The 20,980-nt window shown below is 43.4% G+C and overlaps 1 protein-coding gene across 1 annotated transcript in view; it reads right to left on the bottom strand.

Annotated features, from left to right (window-relative positions):
* The window catches only part of LOC111149286 (coiled-coil domain containing 158), a 74,566-nt gene that overhangs the window by 26,459 nt on the left and 27,127 nt on the right, over nucleotides 1-20,980 (bottom strand). The window contains exons 8-16 of the mRNA XM_022506270.1: nucleotides 19,898-20,017; nucleotides 17,743-17,940; nucleotides 16,127-16,609; nucleotides 13,035-13,224; nucleotides 10,933-11,085; nucleotides 8,536-8,648; nucleotides 6,342-6,500; nucleotides 5,004-5,096; nucleotides 3,900-4,025 (exon numbers count right to left, since the gene is read on the bottom strand). Coding sequence (XP_022361978.1) covers nucleotides 3,900-4,025; nucleotides 5,004-5,096; nucleotides 6,342-6,500; nucleotides 8,536-8,648; nucleotides 10,933-11,085; nucleotides 13,035-13,224; nucleotides 16,127-16,609; nucleotides 17,743-17,940; nucleotides 19,898-20,017 — 1,635 coding nt within the window. The remainder of the gene's footprint in view (nucleotides 1-3,899; nucleotides 4,026-5,003; nucleotides 5,097-6,341; nucleotides 6,501-8,535; nucleotides 8,649-10,932; nucleotides 11,086-13,034; nucleotides 13,225-16,126; nucleotides 16,610-17,742; nucleotides 17,941-19,897; nucleotides 20,018-20,980) is intronic.

Here is a 20,980-nt window from a genome sequence, read left to right as displayed (position 1 = left end):
GAGAAACAGTAGAAGAGTTTTTTTCCAGTAATGGTTGAATAAACCGTCTGTTCAGAAATTCACTAGAAAACCATACACATAAAATTTTTAAATCTGCCTGACATTAGAGAGCTCTCAGCATAGTAAAGAATGATGGGCCAAAGTCTGGAACAGAAGAATCCAGACAAGGGAGGCATTTGAAGCCATCTTCTCTAGAGCTATTCATCAATTCTAAAAGAACCAGCTGAGAGAGGCTCGGAAGACGAGATGACCTTTTGGCAGAATCAATAAGTTAAAGGGATAAAAACTGGAAATCTATCAAAGAGGTGGACTATAAACCAACTGCTAAACCTCAGGCTTCAGAATAAGAACCTTAATCTGAATCGTCTCAATCCTCCAATGAATTAAGGTGATACAGGATTGTTAGTGCCTTTGCTTTAGCTGCCAGCCAGAAGCTAACGTACATCCTCTATCAAGAAAAAATAATGTCACCTAGAAACCAAAATTATCTAATTTTTCATAGTCAATGTCCAGAACTCAATTATTTAGAAAGGAAGCAAAGAATTAAAAAATGGACTAAAGACCTTAACTGACACTTCAACCAAAGAAGATATACAGATGTCACATAAGCATATAAAGAGATGTTCCAGAGCATACGCCATTAGAGAAATGCAACACAAAATGAGATACTATTATGCTTTTATTAGAATGGCCAAAATCCAGCACAAAGACACCACCAAATACTGGCCTGGATGTGGCGCCGCAGGAACTCTCATTTATTGCTGGTGGAGGTGCGAAATGGCACAGCTACCGTGGAATGCGGTTCAGCAGTTTCTTACAAAACTAAACACACTCTTATCATATGACCAGCAATCACGCTCCTTGACACTTACCCAAGGAAGCTGAAAACATAGGTCTGCACAAAAAGCTGCACATAAATGTCTATAGGAGGTTTATTCATAATTACAAAAGCCTGGAAACAACCAAGATGCCCTTCAGTAGGAGAACGAATAAACAAAACTGTGGTACATCCAGACAGCAGAACATTAGTCAGCATTAAGATGAGCTGTCAAGCCATGAAAAGGCGTGGAGGGACTTGCAGTGCATAGTACTGAGTGAGAGAAGTCAGTCTTCACAAGCTTCACACTGTATGATTCTAACTATAGGACATTCTGGAAAAGACACAACACATCAGTGGTGTCACTGCAGAAGTGAATGGGAGGGATAAATAAGAAGAGCTTGGGTTTTGAGGGCAGTAAAAATACTTTGTATAATATAACAATGGATATTATGTCATTATACATTTATCCAAACCCGTAAAATACACAACACCGAGAGTGAACCTCAACACAAACTATGGACTTTAAGTAATGCTAATACGTCGATTAGATCCATCCTTGGTAGTAAACATATCATTTCAGTGAGTGATGGTGATAACAGGGAGGCTGTACACATGTGGGGAAATCTCTGTACCTTTTCTCGATTTTGTTGTGAACCTAAAACTACTCTTAAAAAAAGAGAAAGTTTTGGGAAAACAAGAAAGCAAAGAGACTGGACGACATGACTGAAAACCAAGAGAAACAAACAGTCACAGGCCTGTAGGGGATTCAGATCACGGAGTTATCACACACCAATCTAAAAAAGTAATATTTTAATAGAAGTACCAGAAGGAAACAAGAGAATGGGGCAGAAAAAATAGTTGAGAAGGTAAGGGATAAAAATTTTCTAAAATTAATGAAAGATATCAATCCATACATCTACTAAGATCAGTGAACCTCCAGAAAGGTAAATACAAAGACCACAGCTAGGCACATCACAGTCAAATTGCTATAAACTCAAACAATGAGGAAGTCCTAAAAGTGGCCAGAGAGGGGCGCCTGGGTAGCTCAGTTGGTTAAGTGTCTGACTCTTGGTTTCAGCCCAGGTCATGATCTCAGGGTGAGCTCAAGCCCTGTGTCATACTCCAAGCTCAGTGCAGAGTCCGCCTGTCTCTCATCCTATGCCCTCCCCTAGCTCGCACTCTCTCTCTCTCTCAAATAAATAAGTAAAAAAAAAAAAAAAAAAAAAGTGGCCAGAGAAAATATTATCTCCAAAGGAGCAACGGGAAGACTTAAACTGATTTACCAGTAGAAACAATAGAATCCAGAACAATGTTTTACAATGAATTCAAGTCACTCACCCATTAAACAATATTTATGGAGTATCTACTATATGCTAGAGACTGTTGTAGGTACTTTAGGCTAGCATCAATGAACAAAACGAAGAATGCACGTTACTTTTATTGTATAAAATTATACAGTAAACGTTTTTAAGAGAAAAAATTGTACAAAGTATGCTTGACAGTCTATTTAGGAAATACAGTTCATTTTTGTTTTTAGAATTACTTAAAATTTTGATTCAAGAGACATGACTGGCACTTTCTCAGTCATGAATGATATTCTTTATAATCAAGTACAGTTTATTTTTGCACAATTAGACACACCTCCTAAGGTGGCTTTTGGGTAATAAAAAGTTGTTTAATTTCAGAGCTGATGTTTCTAGATGACCCTAGAGGTCATCTAGTCCAGACTCTTCATTAGAGGTGCAAAGAGCAAGGCACAATATATTTGGCTTTCCAAGGTCACACAAGTAGTGAGAGACACACAATGACTTCTGGTCAAATGTTCTTTGCTGTTGTTTATTTGTTGTTTGGTTTGTGGGGTTATTTGGGGGGGGTAATTTTTTATCAGAGTAACATGTGCATAATTTTAAAGATAATTTTTAATCCTTAAAACCAAAACTTACAGAATTCAACACCCAAAACCCAAATAATCCAATGAAAACACAGGCAGAAGACACGAACAGACATTTCTCCAAAAAGACATCCAAATGGCCAACAGACACACGAAAACATGCCCAACATCACCCATCATCATGGAAATATAAATCAAAACTACAATGAGATATCACCTCACGCCAGTCAGAATGGCTATAATCCACCAACGACACAAGAAACAAGAGGTGTTGGTGAGGATGTGGAGAAGGAACATTGTGCGGTGTTGGTGGGAGCACAGAGTGGTGCAGCCACTGTAGAAGAGAGTATGGAGGTTCCTCAAGAAGTTAAAAACAGAACTGCCTCACGACCCAGCAACTGCACTAGTAGGTATTTACCTAAGGACTACAAGCGATAATTCAAAGGGATACACGCACCCCTATGTTTGTGGTAGCATGATTTACAACAGCCAAGCAACGGAAGCAGCCCGATGGCCATCGACTGATGAACGCATAAAGAAGAGGTGGTGTGCATACGCACAACGGGACGTTCCTCAGCCACAAAAAGAATGAAATCTTGCCATGTGCAACGATGTAAATGGAGTTAGAGTCTAATGCTGAGTGAAATCGGTCAGAGAAAGACAAACACCATACGATTTCACTCATCTGTGAAATGTAAGAAACAAAATAAATGAGTAATGCGGAAAGAGAGAGAGAGGGACAGACAAATCAAGAAACAAACCCCGAACTCTAGAGAACCACCTGATGGTTACCAGAAGGGAGGTGTGGGGTAGGGGTGGGTAAGCAGGTGATGGGGATTAGGAGCACACCTGTGACGAGCACTGGTGACGAGCACGAATGGAAGTGTTGAACCACTATATTGTCCACCCGAAACGAGTACTACAGTGTATATTAACCCACTGGAATTAAAACAAAAACTTAAAAAAAATTATTGTTAACATTAATCCCACCGAACAGCTCATCTGTCCTCCCAAGAGGAAATACCAGATAGTGAAGTTAGCATTTGCATTCATCCGGTCTGTGTAAATCTAAAATCTAGCAATTGAAAGTGTCCTAACTCTAGATGTATTCTCCAGTGAAATTCCTCTCGATTTAGTTATTTGTGCAGGAGAGCATCTGCGTCAGGGATGAGGGGACCCGCAGCTTACGTGAGACAGGAAGCTGGCCGTGGACTGGGATGACGGCACGTTCGAATGTGAGCGGGTGGCTGTGGGTGGCTGCAGGAGGCGCGACTTCACGGAAGTGTTCGAGGTGAACCCGGGGCCCTGAAGTTCCTAGAAAGCGACACAGATGGGAGCAAAGACGGTTGTCGACCGACACCCAGAACCGTGGGATCAGATGCATTTTGCAAACATAATCTGTCTTGGGTGCTGAACATCTACAGAGTCATCACGCAGAGTATCAAGCCAGATGCTTCTGCCCAAGTTACTCTTCGCAGACGAAGCGGATGCTCAGCAAGGTGCCTTCCCGCAGCATTGTGAAAAGCCCTGGAGCCGGGAAGACACCTTGGGGTGCCGCTAGGCTGGCTTCTCGGTTTTGCCCAAGACCTCACGGTAAGCCTGGCGAACTGCTCAGCCCACGTGAGCATCTGTTACTGAGACTATTGTAGGGCGCCTGGGTGGCTCAGTGGGTTAAAGCCTCTGCCTTCAGCTCAGGTCATGATCCCAGAGTCCTGGGATCGAGCCCTGCATCGGGCTTTCTGCTCAGCGGGGAGCCTGCTCTCCGCACCCCCACGTCTGCCTCTCTGCCTACTTGGGATCTGTCAAATAAATAAATAAAATCTTTTAAAAAAAGGACTTTCATGTATGTCTGCAGCTTTAAAATATACTTGGAACACAGATGTACATGTACCGTTTTTAAAGAGCACGCTTCTGTCACGCAGATTAAATCACATTTGCTATTCCCCAAACAAGACAAACACACTCGTATGTTGGGGCTTTGCACTTGCTTGAACCTCCTTCTGTATGGAAGATTCTTCTTCGGGCATCCTCAAGGCACCTCTGTTGCTCACCCCTCTTATTACAAACATAACACAGAATACGGTGCTTTAATTGCTACCAAACTCGTAACAGGAAAAGGATAGGTATAGAACGTAAGGATGTTTATACAGAATTTATAATGGCTAGTATCAGATAGTGTTGAAAGTACACTTGAATGTTTCTAAGGCACATGAAGAAAATATATAAGTACATCAAAGAGTGGCACTATTTTTTGCTTAAACTATTTATGATGAAAAAAAAAAAAGACCTCACTTTTACATCCAACGTGTGTTGAAGTTTTAGGCGCACAGACTCTTGTTCCTGACGCTGTATGATATCTTGACATTCTGCAAACTGCAAGGATGCCTGCGAACAAGGACCACATGTGGTTTATCCTCTGTTCTCTGCACAGTTTGATTAATCTATAAATAACTGAGTTGCTGGCTCTTCAAGGGAACTTCCCCCACTCTTAGCACACTAACTTGCATTTATCTATTTATTTTATTCAATAAACTTAGAACAATTAGAGGCCCTGGCTTTATTCTCTGTATCTCCAGCATCTATACAACATTTAGTACATGAAGGGCATTCAAGAGAATGAAGAAACAGGATGAAATGAGCAAACAGCTTTAACAATATAATATATATATACACACACACACATATATATATATACACACACAGAGAAATAACAACTGAAATTCACTGAGTCAATTTTTTAAAATTTGGTTTTAAAACCAAAGTTGACATAGGTGGGATCACAGATCATTTTACCTAACCATCAAGGCTCTGATTTCTTAAGAATCAAGGACTAGTCTGGGTATATTTTTAGCCTTTCAGAGTTCTTGAATGACAAAAAGATTTATTCCTCTCTGATGAATGGTAACTACAAATACAATGTCATTAATCCTTCTCATTTTTTTTTTTTTTTTGACCTTCTGACACTTCGTGGTAATTCTTCTCATTCTTTAAGCTGTGTTTACTGCCTGCATTTTCTGGACCCCAACAAATGTCAGACACTAGCATTACACTACCATTTTACTGATATCATTAACAGACTGTATTCTACCTAGTGTTCAAGTCGTTCTGTGGCAGTAAGTTAGAATGGAGACATTTTTTTTTTTTTAAAGATTTTATTTATTTATTTGACAGAGAGAGAGATCACAAGTAGACGGAGAGGCAGGCAGAGAGAGAGAGAGAGGGAAGCAGGCTCCCCGCCGAGCAGAGAGCCCGACGCTGGACCTGATCCCAGGACCGTGAGACCATGACCCGAGCCAAAGGCAGCGGCCCAACCCACTGAGCCACCCAGGCGCCCCAGAATGGAGACATTCTTATTTCTTCAGTCTACTGAGGACATCAGGAGCATCTCATGTCTTATATCTTGGTGCCCCTGTGAGTGTGTTAGCTCCAAAAAGATAATTTGGCAAAATGTTAGCATTATAACTATGTTTTAAAGCACAGAAGAGCCTTCTCCATAGGAAATAGTTTTTCCTTGTGCTAGGTGACTGTGGTATAATAGGGATTTGGTTCGTATCAACACGGGGCTTTTATTCAGAGCAAGTCTACTTAATAGCTATGTAGCTGATAATTACACCTTTAGTTAATAACTACCTTATCAAGGGCAACTTCCATATTCGCAACCTTTTCTTTCAAACGCCTTTCCTGGGATCTCAGGACCTCCAGTTCTCCAGCCATCTTGTTTTTTTCTGTTGCAACAGTACTCAGTTCCTGGCTTAATTTATTCTTCTCTTCTTTTAGAAAATGCTTTTCCTGTAATGATAGAGGAAAAAATATCAGAAATAATATACTGATTTAGGTGCCCTGATGTGATGGAAATATGAAACTTGCATAAAGGCCTGAACTGTAGTTCAACTCATACGCCATTTAATTGCTTTGGAGTTGGAGCTGGGAACTGTTGGAATTGTTACCATGGACTCTTTAATTTTTATCACTACTGGTATTATTACTTCTTCTTAAATCTTCATAAATCTTATTAAATCTTCGATAAAACCTACAAAACATGTCATAACTATGTTGCACAAAAAGAGATGGCATGATGGTGGATTGAGATTGAGTAATCACACATTCAATTTTACTGAAATTTGTTCAAAATGACAAAAGAGATTTAAAGAAGATGCCTTTATTTGAAAGCTTTGGGGGCTTCTATTTTGTTTCAAGGTTGAATATTCATTTCACAAATGCCTACTGCAGACCCCAAAAAGATGGGGCACACGGTTCCTGCCCTCAAGGTCCAGTGATGAGAATGTTCTTATTGATCTACTTCTGGAAGAGTCTTTGGTATTCAACAAAATCTCATTGAAATTCATTCACATTCCTCTAAAAAAAAAAATCATGGAATAGGGAGACAAAAAGAAATGCACAGTAGTCAAGTAACCTCAACTGACTGAGTCTGTATTTCTTTGTTTCTTTGAGAAAATGTATAATGTAAACAAGGTAGATGGTGCTGTCGCTGTAATAATCCTTTTGGATGGAAATAATTGTTTTTTTTTCTGATTAGTTAGACAGAAAAGGCTTCAGAAAGAAAGATAAATGTGACAAGTTGTCTCCCTTCTGTATGAAGGGAATGTCCGTGGGTTTTGATGAATCCCTTCCTCCGGGTGGGGGCAGGCACCTGTGATAACGGCAGGCAGTGACCCCTTATGCCCTAAGATTTCCCACAGAGGATGAGAATAAGCATGGCTTTAGGTCCCAAATGATCAAATAATCAAAGGAGGAAAAAAAATTAGGATGAGAGAAAAGGAGGGAAGAAAAAAAATAGGAAAAAACCTGAAAAAGGAAGTAACTCAGTCCGTATGCTGAGGGGTCTGCACAAACCCGTGCCTTTGTACATACTCGGGACGGTTCTGCCGCACTCTGAAGAAGGATGTCACCAGGTCCTTTTGGGTAAGGGGAAAGCAATCACTTGAGCTGCCCGTGTCTTCTACTTATGCTCTTGACTTCCTACCTCTGTTACAGTCAGTTCTGATATAAATTCCTTCCAAATTGGTGATCTGTTCCAAAGTGACTGATGTATCAGGGAACGTCGGAGCACAACGCTGATTTCACACTTATTATGCAAGTTTCATTTATGAGAAATACTAAGTCAATGAAAAATAACGCCCAGCTAAACAGAGCTGGGCAGGAATTCACAGAAAGCATGCATGCACACTCCTCAAACACCCATCTACCGCTGCCTCAGCTTACCTTGTTAGGAGTCACATCCATGAGCATCCGGTGTTAAGAAAACCCCCCCTTTACCCCCTCATAATACCTCACAAGCCACAACTCTGATGTACACTTCCACAAGCAAGCTTCAGGTCTTTTTCAAGATTAAGGGCCATATTTACTGTAGTGTTTATGTGTTTCTTCACCATTTAACATGTGACATGTGTAAAACTGTGCTACCATTTTCATTCGGTTCCTCTTTCTGGCACGTCACTGATGAAATCTGTTAGTCGGGCCCTCTGAATCCCACTGTTCTCAGCGTCCCCGGGGCTCGGACCGCACAGTCCGGCAGAGCACAGTGATTTCAAGAACACACACATCACATTATTTCAGAACACAGAGATCACATAAAATCATTCTGTCTCTACCAGGAAAGTCCTTTTGCCCATTTTCTGCATTGAAAATACGAGCTCTTTCAAGGTCCTACTCAATCGTTCCTTTGGAGCTTTTCCTTCATTCTCTTGCTCAGAAAGAGCCTCATGTCTCCTGTGTACTTTGTAACTCTGCCACGTCTTCTCCTGCCTGGCATGTATTTGAGAGGGACACACCGGCGTCCTCCACTCCGAGGACACGGACTCACCTTATTTGCGTTAGTCATTGCCTCTTCCAAAAACTGTATCTTGCTCTGAAGTGCGTCTATTTGGCCTCTTTTAGCCGTGATTTGCTTCTGCATCCCCATGGCCACTTTCATAGCTGGGGGGAAAAAAGGAAGCAAACCGCCTTCATTTTTAAGGTTTCTAAATTTTGAGCACCGACTATAAATTGATGGTTAAATACTGGGACACGGGGACACGATTCTCCACGGCACCTGGACAGTTTCCAGAGAGTGCTATGACAGTTTTCAGCAATTGCTCAGAGATTTTGAGCTGAAATTGATGTTTTGTGATTTCCTTCCTATTGATATTAATTTCATTGACCGTAATAACTTGCCGTATCACCCATGGTTATAATATTGACCGAATTCATACTCACCCATATAGAAAACATATACATAAACACAGTCATATAATGAATAATATATATAGTATTTTTACTAAAATAATTTTCCAGAAACTCATATTCAAAATACCATAAAGACATCTCTTACTTGTTCATATGTTATCCTATAAACATGTCACAGTGACTGTGTAAGGCATCTATTATTAAGTGATGTTTTTAAAAAGTCCTGCGATACCACAAACCATTCAATTTTCATTCCCATGGTTACTGCATGTGTTTGGAACTCATTGCTGTTTCAACCATCACATTCACAGCGTGAGCATATATGGAATTATTTTAGTAAAACTAGGCACGGGATGAGAACGTTCAAGGCAGGCAGGAGGCAATGACCAGTTCAGACACAGCAGGCCCCTGAAAAGATCTAAGACGCTCATCCTCACTTGGAAATTCAGAGCCAGAGACCCATGTTGTTTTCCACTGGCAGCTGAGGAAAGAGGTTTGAAAATGCCATGGCTTTGGGTCAGATCCAGATAGAGTGTAGAGGGTGAAAAGAGAAACTGTGTCATTCTTTAGAAACAAACTCTCAGAGGATGAAAGGTCTGACTTCTTGCTAACAAGACACAGTTCCTCTAGCTAAGCTGTCAAAACAGGGCTGATGGGGCAGAGCACATGGCTTTCCTGAGGGAGAGATAGTCCACCATTTGCTCACTGCTCACCTCATTCTACGGCTCGGAACAACTCTGGTCTCATTAAGCTGTCATGGTTGGCCTTCGAAACTTTTCTTCAATCTCTTTAGTGTGATTGGGGATGTGGCTGAAATGCCTGGAGGGCACTGAGGAAAGGACTCTCTTTGGTGGCGGTGGGGAGTGTGGGGGTGTGGGGGAGTGGGGGCGGGGGAGTGGGGGGGAGGGGACAGGGGGAGGGAACAGACCCCAAATGGGCCTCCTGAGCGACCTCTTCAAACCCTACCATTTTCTTGGTGTTAACCAGCAAAGGAAAAGCTGAACCTGCAAGGGAGGCACAAAACACAGGATGCTTCGAGAACCTGTGTGCTGCCTCTGGACAGGGGCCATGATAATCTTCTCTGAATGGCTCCAGTTTTAGTATATGTGCTGCTGAAGCGGGCACAGAAATCAATTTTTTGACATTAAAAAATATTGAGAAATAAAAAAAATATAGACTTTACTTAGCTTAATGTTTATTCTTTTTTTTTTTCAAAGATTTTATTTATTAATTTACAGACAGAGATCACAAGTAGGCAGAAAGGCAGGCAGAGAAAAAGGAGGAAGCAGGGTCCCCGCTGAGCAGAGAGCCGGATGCGGGGCTCGATCCCAGGACCCTGAGATCATGACCTGAGTCAAAGGCAGAGGCTTAACCCACTGAGCCACCCAGGTGCCCCTAACTTAATGTTTATTCATATATATTAATATATATTCATATTCATTTATACATACAGCCATACCAACATCGATATGAATGATATAAGACAGCAGATAGCCTTCTCTCTCAGAATTAATACGGGCAGCAGGGGACAAAGGGAACAATGGAGTTAAGTGGTGACAAGGGACCACTCATCCCGGCAGCTCAATTCCCAGGGCGTTTTCCCATTTTTACCACAGAGAAAGAATCAGGAACTGGCAACCACAGACTTATAGTTTATGTTGATAATGAACATGGGAAAACTAAGGGGATGAATGAAAATCATCGGTAACTTGTATTTTTAGCAACAGTTCCTTAAGAGTAATTAATTGGCACTTACGGACGTTGAGATCTGTTAGAAATTACTGAAACAGCCACAGGAAAAGACTCCGATACTTTTTGGATTAAACGAAGCACATGGCCTTTTCCCTAAAAAACCCTGAGCAGAATGTCTGCTCTCTGACACCTGGCATGGGTGCCCCTTGCTGTGTCTCTCACAGGGTGCGGCACCCAGAAGAGGTGGCACGTGACGTGTCCAGGTCTGTGCTTTAGTAAATCTAGACTTATTAGTTAGAATAATGGAGTTAGAAGCAGGAGAATAAAATCCAGTAAAGTATACCATGACCATCGGATCCTTCCATCGACTTCAACGTATTTCTCGTTTGTTCAAGTTCAGACTGTGCGGACTTTAACTGCATTTTCAGTTTGTTTGTAGTAGCTTCCATTTCTTCAGTTTTGTTTCGGAAATTCCTTTTTAAGACTTCGTAGTCCTCTGTACCATGCGATAATAACCAATGGTTACTTTTGTCTATGCCATTGCATGAAGTGTACCTTACTTGTAATTAATAGTCGCAGAATTGTAGGGCTGGAAGAGACTTCCTTTAGCGACACCATCATTTGTTAGAGAAATCAGATGTACAGTCACATTTCCTGAGTGGATCCTCCTCCTTTACCCCCTGACTAGTCACCATTTTCTCCCAACCAGTGTAACTGGCTCACACCAGCCGCATCTTTCTTGGTGGTCATACCCACCACAACAGATCTCACCACCACCTGTAGGGAGGTGAGTCTCCAAGACACGGTAAGTAACCGGAGGTTGCCACGTGTTCTGTCTTTTCAGCTCCAGTAATTATTAAAGTACTTGGCATGCACTCATCATTCTACACAAGAACACACCCCCACACACCTACTCACCTTTTTATATACTTATATATGGTGGATTCACACATAAAGGGGACAGAGAGAGCCAAGGCCTCTTCGCTGCGATCTGTCTACCCAGACATGTCCATGTGGATGTCCCAGCACCACCCCACCAGCTGTCTCAGACTGACTGGAGCTCACCCTCCGGCCCTCAAGCCCGCTCCTCCGAATGTTTTCCCTCTCTCGGTTGTTGGTGACCAGCGCACCGTTCTCCCAGTACCAGAGACCTAAAGCCTGAAGGCTGCACGCAACTCTTCTAATCACAGTCGTCAAAATACTCTTCATCCTTTCTCTCATTTTCACTGCCACTGCCTTGGTTCAAGTTTTCATGGCTCCCTGGGGCCGCTGCAGGGTCCCCTCTAACTGGCTGGCCTCTGGCCCTATAGTCTTGCCTTTCTCTATTTACCTGCCAAGACACTGTCCTTTCAAAATGTACATTTGATGACAATAATCTCCTACTTAATGTCTCTTGCTGGCTCCGCACTGTCTGGCTCTGCCCATCTATTCTGCGTCATTTCTTAGCCCTGGTTCCTTTGCACTTTTACTCAAGTGCTTCTGAGGTCACACTGTTATTTCAGGCCTTGTGCTTTTGCCCACGATGTTCTCTCTGCCTGGGCTGCCCTCCCACCTCTTTTTTTTTACCTGCCAAATCCCTTTTCTTCCCACAAAGTTAGCAGAGGAGGTGTGAATCCTACAGCAGACTCTCCTCCATCTGCACCCAGCACCCCAGGCCTCACCCACTGTCCGGTGACCCATTCTATAGAGCTCTGGCTCGCAGCTAGCCGGGATCCTCACTCTTGTGTTCCCAGGGCCTGTCTCAGTGTCTGGCCTAGTAAATGCTCAGGAATCCTTGACTGTGTGTGTGTGTGGGGAAGGGGGGTAGATGACACCTGTAGCACATTAATCGTGAACTAAAAATATTTTATTTTAAAATTTAAGATCTTGATTGATTTTTCAAGAAAGCTCCACGTCTGTTTACGCATGCTGCTTCATGATGAAACCTCTCATCAAGCTGTTGACTCAAAGGACTCAAGGTTTCCACTTCCCTCACCCTTTTCTCGAAAACTCCGTAAAGAAGGGCGCCTGGGTGGCTCCATCAGTGAAGCCTCTGACTCTTGGTTTTAGCTGAGGTCACGAGCTTGGGGTTGTGAGACTGAGCCGCCTGATGGACTCTGCGCTCGGTTGGGCGTCTGCTGCTCTCCCTCTCCCTCTGCCCCTCCCCCACTCACACACACTTGCACTCTCTCTCTAAAATAAATAAATAAATCTTTAAAAAAAACCCCAACTCAGTCAAAAATTTCATGGACTCTGAGGCTGACTCAAATTAACAGTTAATGAGTGCAAGATGTGGGGGCTCTGTGAGCAGAAGCAGGATTTCGGGGCAGCGTGACTCTCCCTGTCCAGGATGTGGGAAGAGCGGCCATGTTGCCGCCCTGTTTCGCAACAGTCCCAGCGTCCGGGCTGGACTTCCCCGGCCGCGCTCCTCTAGTTGTCAGCCCAACGGGAACCAAAGGAACCTACCTGTAAGGCTGTTCAACTCACTCCTACCGGTTTTCACCTCATTTAATAACTGATCTCTCTCCTGTTTGATGTCCTTCACCGCACGGAGCCGCTCGGAGCCCGCATTCACCAGCTTCACCTTTTCCAGCTCCAGGTCACTCACTCGGGCCTCAAGCTCCCGTATCTTTGCATCTTTTTTATCTTTTAAAATCTAAATATAAAGGACAGAGTAAGAAGTAAAAAAATATATATGTACAAGTACTTCTGGTGGACATTGTATTGGTGTGCTCTCTGTATTTAATAGCTTTTCACTATTTCCTAGAATATTGAATTATTTTATTATAAAACCTCAACAGTAAATGGGAAAGCAAAAGGAACACTTCACCTTTCTTTTAACCCTAGAAGTCCATTTCCAATATCGTTTGCAATAACTCTTCATTATTTCTATTCCTTTTTTTTTTTTTCATTCCAAAGAGGAATATACTGGGCACCTACTCTGTGCCAGGCAGTACTTTACATCTTGGGACAGAGGAGAGAGGGGACGCCTGAGGGGAGGCAAGTGAGGCCCCAGGCGAGCGTCCTTCTGAGCTCTGAGTCCTAGATGCCTCACTAAACTTACTGCATCCTCGCCTCGAATAGCAGGAAGGTCATTGTCCCCAGGGAGCTCACATTCCAGTGAGAGGAGACAGACAACAACCACCATTTAATAGGTACTAATGAGCGACCTAAACAAGGAATCAAAGAAGGTGGGGAACCAGGATGAACGCCGGGAGGGCTCTGCACGTAAGGGGTATGTTGGTATGTTGACAAGAGCCCAACTGTTATTAGATCCTGCAACAGGGTTGGCCCTCCGCTGGTGTCTGGGAACTTGGACTTGGGAGGGTTCCCACCACTCCAACTGATAAGAGCGGCTTTCTGTGCCTAAACCAGTTCTGCAAACAGAATGATTTATGCAGAGCACCTGCTCTCCTTCTGGAAGCCCGGAATACTTGCCAGGCCCTGCGTGTTGGTGTGAGCAGTCCTCCGTATGAAAACCCTGGGGACTGGGTCTCCAATGAGCTGCCCTGGTTGGCAACATGTGACACGCAGTCTCGGACTCTTACTGGGGGAGGAAAGCGTGTCCTCTGTGACTCTGTAGGACAGGACTTCGGGAAGCCTGTGCCTCACTTCCTCCATGGATCTTTGCCCATTGCTGACTTTGCTTTTTATTATTTCCCGGTAATAAACCGTACCCAGGAGCACAACGACATGCTGAGTCTTGTGAATCCTGTGAGTCGCCCCAACGAACGGCTGAACTGGGGGTAGTCTTGGGGACCCTGACCCTCTCCACTGGGCAGAAACCTCACAGAGGGAGGTAAAGAAGCAAGTGATGTGACAGGCTCAGGGACAGCTCTAGGCACAGGTAATGTGTTCAGGGAACAGCAAGGCCATCAGAATGGCTGGCAGAAACCAGAATGTGCTATCCCAAACATGCCTCTTTGGCATAAGGATTATTTTGAGCGGATTATTTTGAGAAATAGCAGGCACAGGGGAAGGTCTGAAAATAGAGGATGCACTTTAAGGGATACTCAGACTTGTGAAGGAAGTCTCCATTTATAAGGATGTCCCTCGGGAAAGGAAGGATGACTAAATTATAAGAGAATCTTATCAATGGGGAAAGCATGGCTTCAATCTACAAACCAAACCTCCTTCCTTTATCCACAGTTTTCCTAGTCACCTTCCCATGGCTTCTCTCCCACACCCTTCTTTTGGCTAAAGATGGTATTTAAGCCTGAATTCTAAGCCACCTCTCTGAGTTACTAATTTCCCTGGGTTTCTCAGTTGTATCTATGAGATTCATTGACTGGTTTTAGGATTTTATTTATTTATTTGAGAGAAAGATTTTATTTATTTGAGAGAGAGAGGGTGTGAGCATATGAGCAGGGGGAGGGGCAGAGGGAAGAGAGGAGGGAGGAAGCAGACCCCCCCGCCCCCAGCCCTGAGCAAGGGGCCAGAGAGGACTCAAAACTGGAACTCCGAATCATGACCTGAGCCAAAGGCAGACACTTAACCAACTGAGCCACCCATGCATCCCCTATGAGATACATTTATTAATAAACTTCTTTGCTCTTCTCTTGTTGATGTGTCTTGGTAACTGAGAATTTAGAAAGACAGATGGAGAAGGATTTCTCCTGCTCTACATTGGAGTGGACGAGCATGAGGAGGAAGTAGTCAGACATAAAGTCAGAGAGGGAGCCATGGGCAGGACAATGTAAGGATGTGAAAGTTCATCCTGAGTGAGACAAGCCATTGGAGAGTTTTCAACATGGGAGTGATAAAATGTGACATTTTAAAATCTAATTCGGGCTGCTGTGTGAAACATAAACAGTGGTAAGGGTGAAGGTAGGTGTGCCCTTGCAGTGGCTGCATTCCCACCAACAGTGCAGGAGTATTCCTTTTTTTTTTTTTTTAAAGTAGACTCCATGCCCAGCATAGAGCCCAATGTAGGGCCTGAACTCACCACCCTGAGATCAAGACCGGAGCAGAAATCTACAGTTGGATGCTTAACTGACTGAGCCACCCAGGCGCCCTGTGTGTTCTTTTTCTCCACAACCTTGTCAACACCTGGTGGAGATGGGTGTCTTCTCTATGCTACGCGCCCAAGTCCAAGTCAGGGTTGTACGGAAGAGCTGAACTGCCATCTTGTACACCTGAAACGAATGTGACGAACTATGTTAACTGTTCTTTTGTTTCACAGATACAGAAGCCAAGGCTGGGCAAGCAGTGCAGTCGGTGAGTGGTGAGGGATGGGATTCAGTGCGAGATCTTCTGGGGAGGGAGGAAATGCTTCAGACTGTGGGATCAGAAATGGTTTCATGAGGAAGCTGGATTTTCTGACGTTTTCCTCTTTCGTACCGGCAGTCCCGAACCATTTTGGAGCCACCCACTCCTTTCAGAATCAAATAAAGGGATGGATCCTTTCTCACAAAAACACACAGATGCACAAATACCTTCAAACCATCTCAGAGGGTCCACAGACCCTCCTCACGGAGCCCCTCTTCAGTGACTTAAGTCAACTTCCTCATGAGGGTAAAGACATTTCAGAAGCTAAACCGCCAAAACCCTCTACAGACCTTGAACTCCTGGAGCTCCAGCCTCCTGTCGTTGATCTCCTTCTCAAGCTGAGCCTTTTCCACTTGCATGGCGCCCGCCGTCCGCCCGTGCTGGCCAACCAGCTGCGTCATGTTCTCAATCTGCTGGCGCAAAATCTCTATCACCTTGTCCTTCTCTGCCATCTGTAGCCGGAGGGCCTCACACTCGGTCTGCACGTTTCTGAGGTGGTCGCCCTCGGTTTTCAGGTGCTGCAGCTCCTGCAATTTCAGGTCCACGCGGGAGCGCAGCTTCGTGATCTCTGAATTGGTGGCCTCGATGGCTCTCTCCTTCTCCTGCAGGGAAGCGGTCAGGTCTGATACTGTCCTCTCGGAGCTCTCCAGGGTCATCTTCTTGGCAGTCAACTCTTCTACCACTTTGCGGAGCATCTCTTTGGTGGATTCAAGCTGGGCAGTCAAGGAGGACACTTTCTCTAGACTTTCATTCTTGCCCTGAATCGCTGCCATCTGATTGTGAAAGAGAAAGAAATTTTCATGGATTTGGGCAGATAGATGAGTTTAAAACAAGTTAGCTCACAAACATGAAATCACGAATCTGGTAATAGCGACTTAGGCTAACTCAAATTGTTCTGCTGTCACGACTCTGTGCAGACCACGGACCAACTTAAGTTAATTAGACCGAGGTGGAGAGACAGTCATTAAGTAATAATGCTGCTCCAGAATGGCGTTCTTGTGTGGGAGCTTGGGAAGTTTTCTCAGACGTGTTTTCTGGACCGGTTTCAATTAGGATGAGGGAGGTATGGCAGGGCTGAGGCTGCCGCTCTTCCTCACCATTCCCCTCCAACTTGCCCCTTAATTCTACCTCTGAGAGAAAAGTGAATAATGGCTTTTATCCAACACATGCTCACATTCTCAGGTCCTTGTCCAGAAAAGGGTAAGAATCTAACTCCCAGTGGCTCCTTTCACCTTTCTTCATGCCCAGGTTGGGCTGAAGAGTAGGAAAGTGCTTTGCCAGGAATCTAAGCCAAAACTGGTCCCTTTGGTTTGCGTTCACATTTTAGGAAGCTTACTCTTTTGTGGAATGCTTTTATGTCTCTGTGGCAATATGTGGCATTGGAACCGTGTCCTTTCCGTCCTGAAGGCTCAGGGCTGTTAATAAAGTATTCCACATTTTGCCACTAGTGCACTGAAATGGACTGCATCCACCTTGTGTATCTCTCGGTCTCAATCAGCCTGGGGGAAAACCAAAACAAACAAAAAAACAAACAAACAAAAAAAAAACCAAACCAAAACCATGTGCTGGAAACCTTTGATCCTGCTGTTCCTCAGACCCCTGGTATGGTGTGATGCTTTTCTGAAATAAGCAACCATAGGTTACCAATTTCTAGCAACTGGATGACAATCTCATTAGTCAACCATGAACAAAAATGAGATGAGGCTTAACACTTTATTTAATCAGTGGTCAAAAATATAGAAAGAAATAACAGGTTTTCATAACTTGCTCCAAGAATCCTAGCTCTATTTTAGGGCTACTTCCAGGTCTATTCATGTTTTTTTACAAAAGCTCGACTGGCAACACCTAAAGTCCATTTTTCCCTGCGAGGAGACTACTGGGGAAGCCACCCCGTGTCCTGTCTGACCTGCCGCTCCATCTGGCCCTGACACTCGCTCTTCATGGACTTGAGGAGGGCTTCCAGGCGCTGCACCTCCATGTTCCTGTCGTCCAGCTCCCGCCGCAGGTGGTCGATGGTGATGCTGTTGCCTGTGTCCCGGTCCCACAGACGCTTATTCTGCTCCTTCTCCAGACTCAGCTCCTTCTCTCTTTTATGCAGGTCAGCCTACAAGAAGTGAGGTATGTCCTCCGACTTGTATGAAATAGAGTAAAAGTCTTATTTTCCTTATATCATTTTTGGAGGTTTTAGGGGATTTGAAAAGACTTTGATTTTGGAATCTTATTTTTTAATGGCTTAAGAACAATTATTTACTAGATAGAGAAGTTAACATTTTGCTTACTTAAAACTTCTTGCATTACAAGTAAATCTCAATGGACTAGACCCCGCCCAATATAGAATAATATTAAGACACAATAGATTTTTAAAGTCATCCTGTTTTTGAATTTTGGGTTTTCTAGCAGAGGCGTTATGCCTCACATCGAGTGTGCTCCTGTAATAAACACTCAAAAGTTTGCAAGAACAGCAATAGTAATGCGGCCAACTGCTTCAGAAATGATAGGACAGCGTTTGGTCCTAGGAGTGGAGCACTGTGGGCTGTGAACAGAATTACCTCCCTCTTTAGTAGTGAAAAAAGATACACAGAGTTTACTGTTAGCAAAAAGTAAATAGAGTAGGAGAAACACAGACACACAGCTCTTCAAAGGACTTAGGACCCAAAGGGAAAGGTAAGACACAGACACAAAAAACTGGAAGTGGTTTTTCAACTGAAGACACAGAGTTAAGCTACAAAGGAGATCAAAATACTTCAAGAAGGCATTCGAGTTGGCCTCACCAACAGCTGGGAGGTGCCGAGATCAGGAGAAAGGGACTGGAAAGGGACTTGTGTGGTTTGGTTGGTGCACGGGGCATATGCAGAGAGAAAGGGCTGGACTGGTGACCGGGAGCTGGGTCGGGGACAGTCCCGAAAGGTAGGGAGTCTGGCTTTTATGGGGAACGTCATTTTTGAATGAGAGTGACATGACCAGAGGGATATTTTACGAGAGGTGAGCAGGGCAGCACTTTACGGGCCAAACGGAAGAGGGGAGAGACTGGAAGTAGGAAACCAGGTCGGGAGACACTGCCCTGCCTGGTCTAAGGACGGGCTTGGGAAAAGGGGTAGTGGTGGTAACGATGGAAAGGACAGGAAGGGTTTCTGGGTCTTTCAGACAATCTGCAAGATATTCACGTTAGAACTGAGGGCCTGAGGAGACTCGCAGTGGGAGGGAAAGAACTGAAGGATTATCCCGAGGTTTGGAACTTGTCACACAGTCGCCAGCCCTGTCTTAGCGCGTGGTCCTCCAACCCCTGCCAGCCTCTGATGGACGGCTCCGTGTGCAGAGGGCGCTCGGGCCTATGCAGAGCCTGGGAGGGAGAGGAATTTCCTCTCCTGCACTGCTAACATCAGGCAGAGTGCCAAACGTGTCCTTTCCTAAACTTCCCAGCCTCTGGTACCTCTAACAGGGCACAGGTTGCTTCACTATTACTGGAATCTTATTTCCTTAAAAAAAATTCTTTTTTTTACCTAAACTTCCTTTCAAATTGTCTGTGTTTTGAATGTTATTTGGCTCTAAACTAAACACCCAATACTACCTCAGTTTAGTCCAATACATTCATCTAATTGAAAGATGGGCCGGTTGAAGACTAGCTTCACCTAACTTATAAGCCGTAACTGCTTAAGGAAAAAAATAGGTAACGTTTAGAATATTACTTATATGCAAAACTTGAATATTGTCAAGACAGTCTGTTGTGTATGTATGCACAAATATTATGTAGAATTTGTAACTTTATAAAGAAAATCATTTTTGTGAAATACTTTGGTGAGAAACTTCCCAGAATTAATATTTATTTACTTATTTATTTGTAAAGATTTTTATTTATTTATTTATTTGAGAGAAAATAAAAGTGTGAGAGAGAGCATGAGAGAGGAGAGGGTCAGAGGGAGAAGCAGACTCCCCGCTGAGCAGGGAGCCCGAGGCGGGACTCCATTCCAGGACTCCAGGATCATGACCTGAGCCAAAGGCAGTTGCTTAACCAACTGAGCCCCCAGGCGCCCCCGGAGTTAATATTTGGAGCACAGTCTTACCAACAGCTTTTGAAGCTGATCATCCAAATTTCCAGATTCCTGACTGAACTGGTCACGTTCCGTCCGTGCCTCGGTTAGTTCTGAGTTGGCAAGGACTAACTGCTTTTCAAGCTCTTCTATCTAAAAGGAAAGTACAAATCAATCTATGTTAGTGGGAAATATAAATAAGTACAGCTTTTGGGGAACAAATGGTATTATTTTGAGGGCAAAAATAAAAGCTTATTGTGTTTTACAAAGTTTTCTAAACTTAAGGTCTACGTAGAATTTAATTTAGCCAGGGAAATTAGCCAAAATGCAGTATTTGATACTGTTGGATATGGGCATTGTCTATAATCTCTTTCACACTATTCAAAGTTTCTTTCCTATGAATATGCGTTCTGTCATTCAGTATTTAAGGAAGCTTGGTGCGGCATGAATAACATTCTGTGCAGCCCTCACAAATGACCTGTACTATACGTAGAAGAGCTATTTTGTTTAAGACTATCAGAAAGACATTGACCATAAAAGAACGACTGGTAACAACAAGTTTTTCCATTATTGTCATTATTAGTCAATTTGGAAAGGATGAATGAACTTACATATATGTATATAAATATATTAACTTAAAATTATTTTAAATTAAACATGTTAACTTAAAATACTTATATATATATATTATGTGTTTCCATCCTCATTTCCTTCGACTATAAAATGGGTGACTACCAGTTTTGAAGTATAGGCGCATTTTTCTCTCAGAGACACAGCAGCTGTTTGATCTGTGTGACTGTGCGTGTCCATGTGTCAACATGGCAGAGGGCCCGTCACTGTTAATAGCATTCCGACAGCCCTCGGCCCGTAGATGCAAAGTAGGCAAAGAAGTCAAGAGCTCAGATGACGCAGATTGCAGGCTTGGACTTTAGCTGAGCCGCACAAATTCACAATTTAGATATGGAGATATTAAAATAATGACAACATGTTGATACTTAGTGTGATCACTAAAATACTATTTCATCAGCCAGTAATAAATCCTTCATATCTCCATAAATGCTAAATATCCCTTCTTACGTCAACAGGCTTCTAGATTTACTATGTCAAGAATAAAAC

The sequence above is a fragment of the Enhydra lutris genome, unplaced genomic scaffold, assembly GCF_002288905.1.
Source record: "Enhydra lutris kenyoni isolate GAN:26980312 unplaced genomic scaffold, ASM228890v2 scaffoldscaffold21, whole genome shotgun sequence".
Classification (NCBI taxonomy): domain Eukaryota; kingdom Metazoa; phylum Chordata; class Mammalia; order Carnivora; family Mustelidae; genus Enhydra; species Enhydra lutris.
Note: the sequence above shows the minus strand (reverse complement) of the source record. Positions and strands in the feature narration are given on the sequence as shown.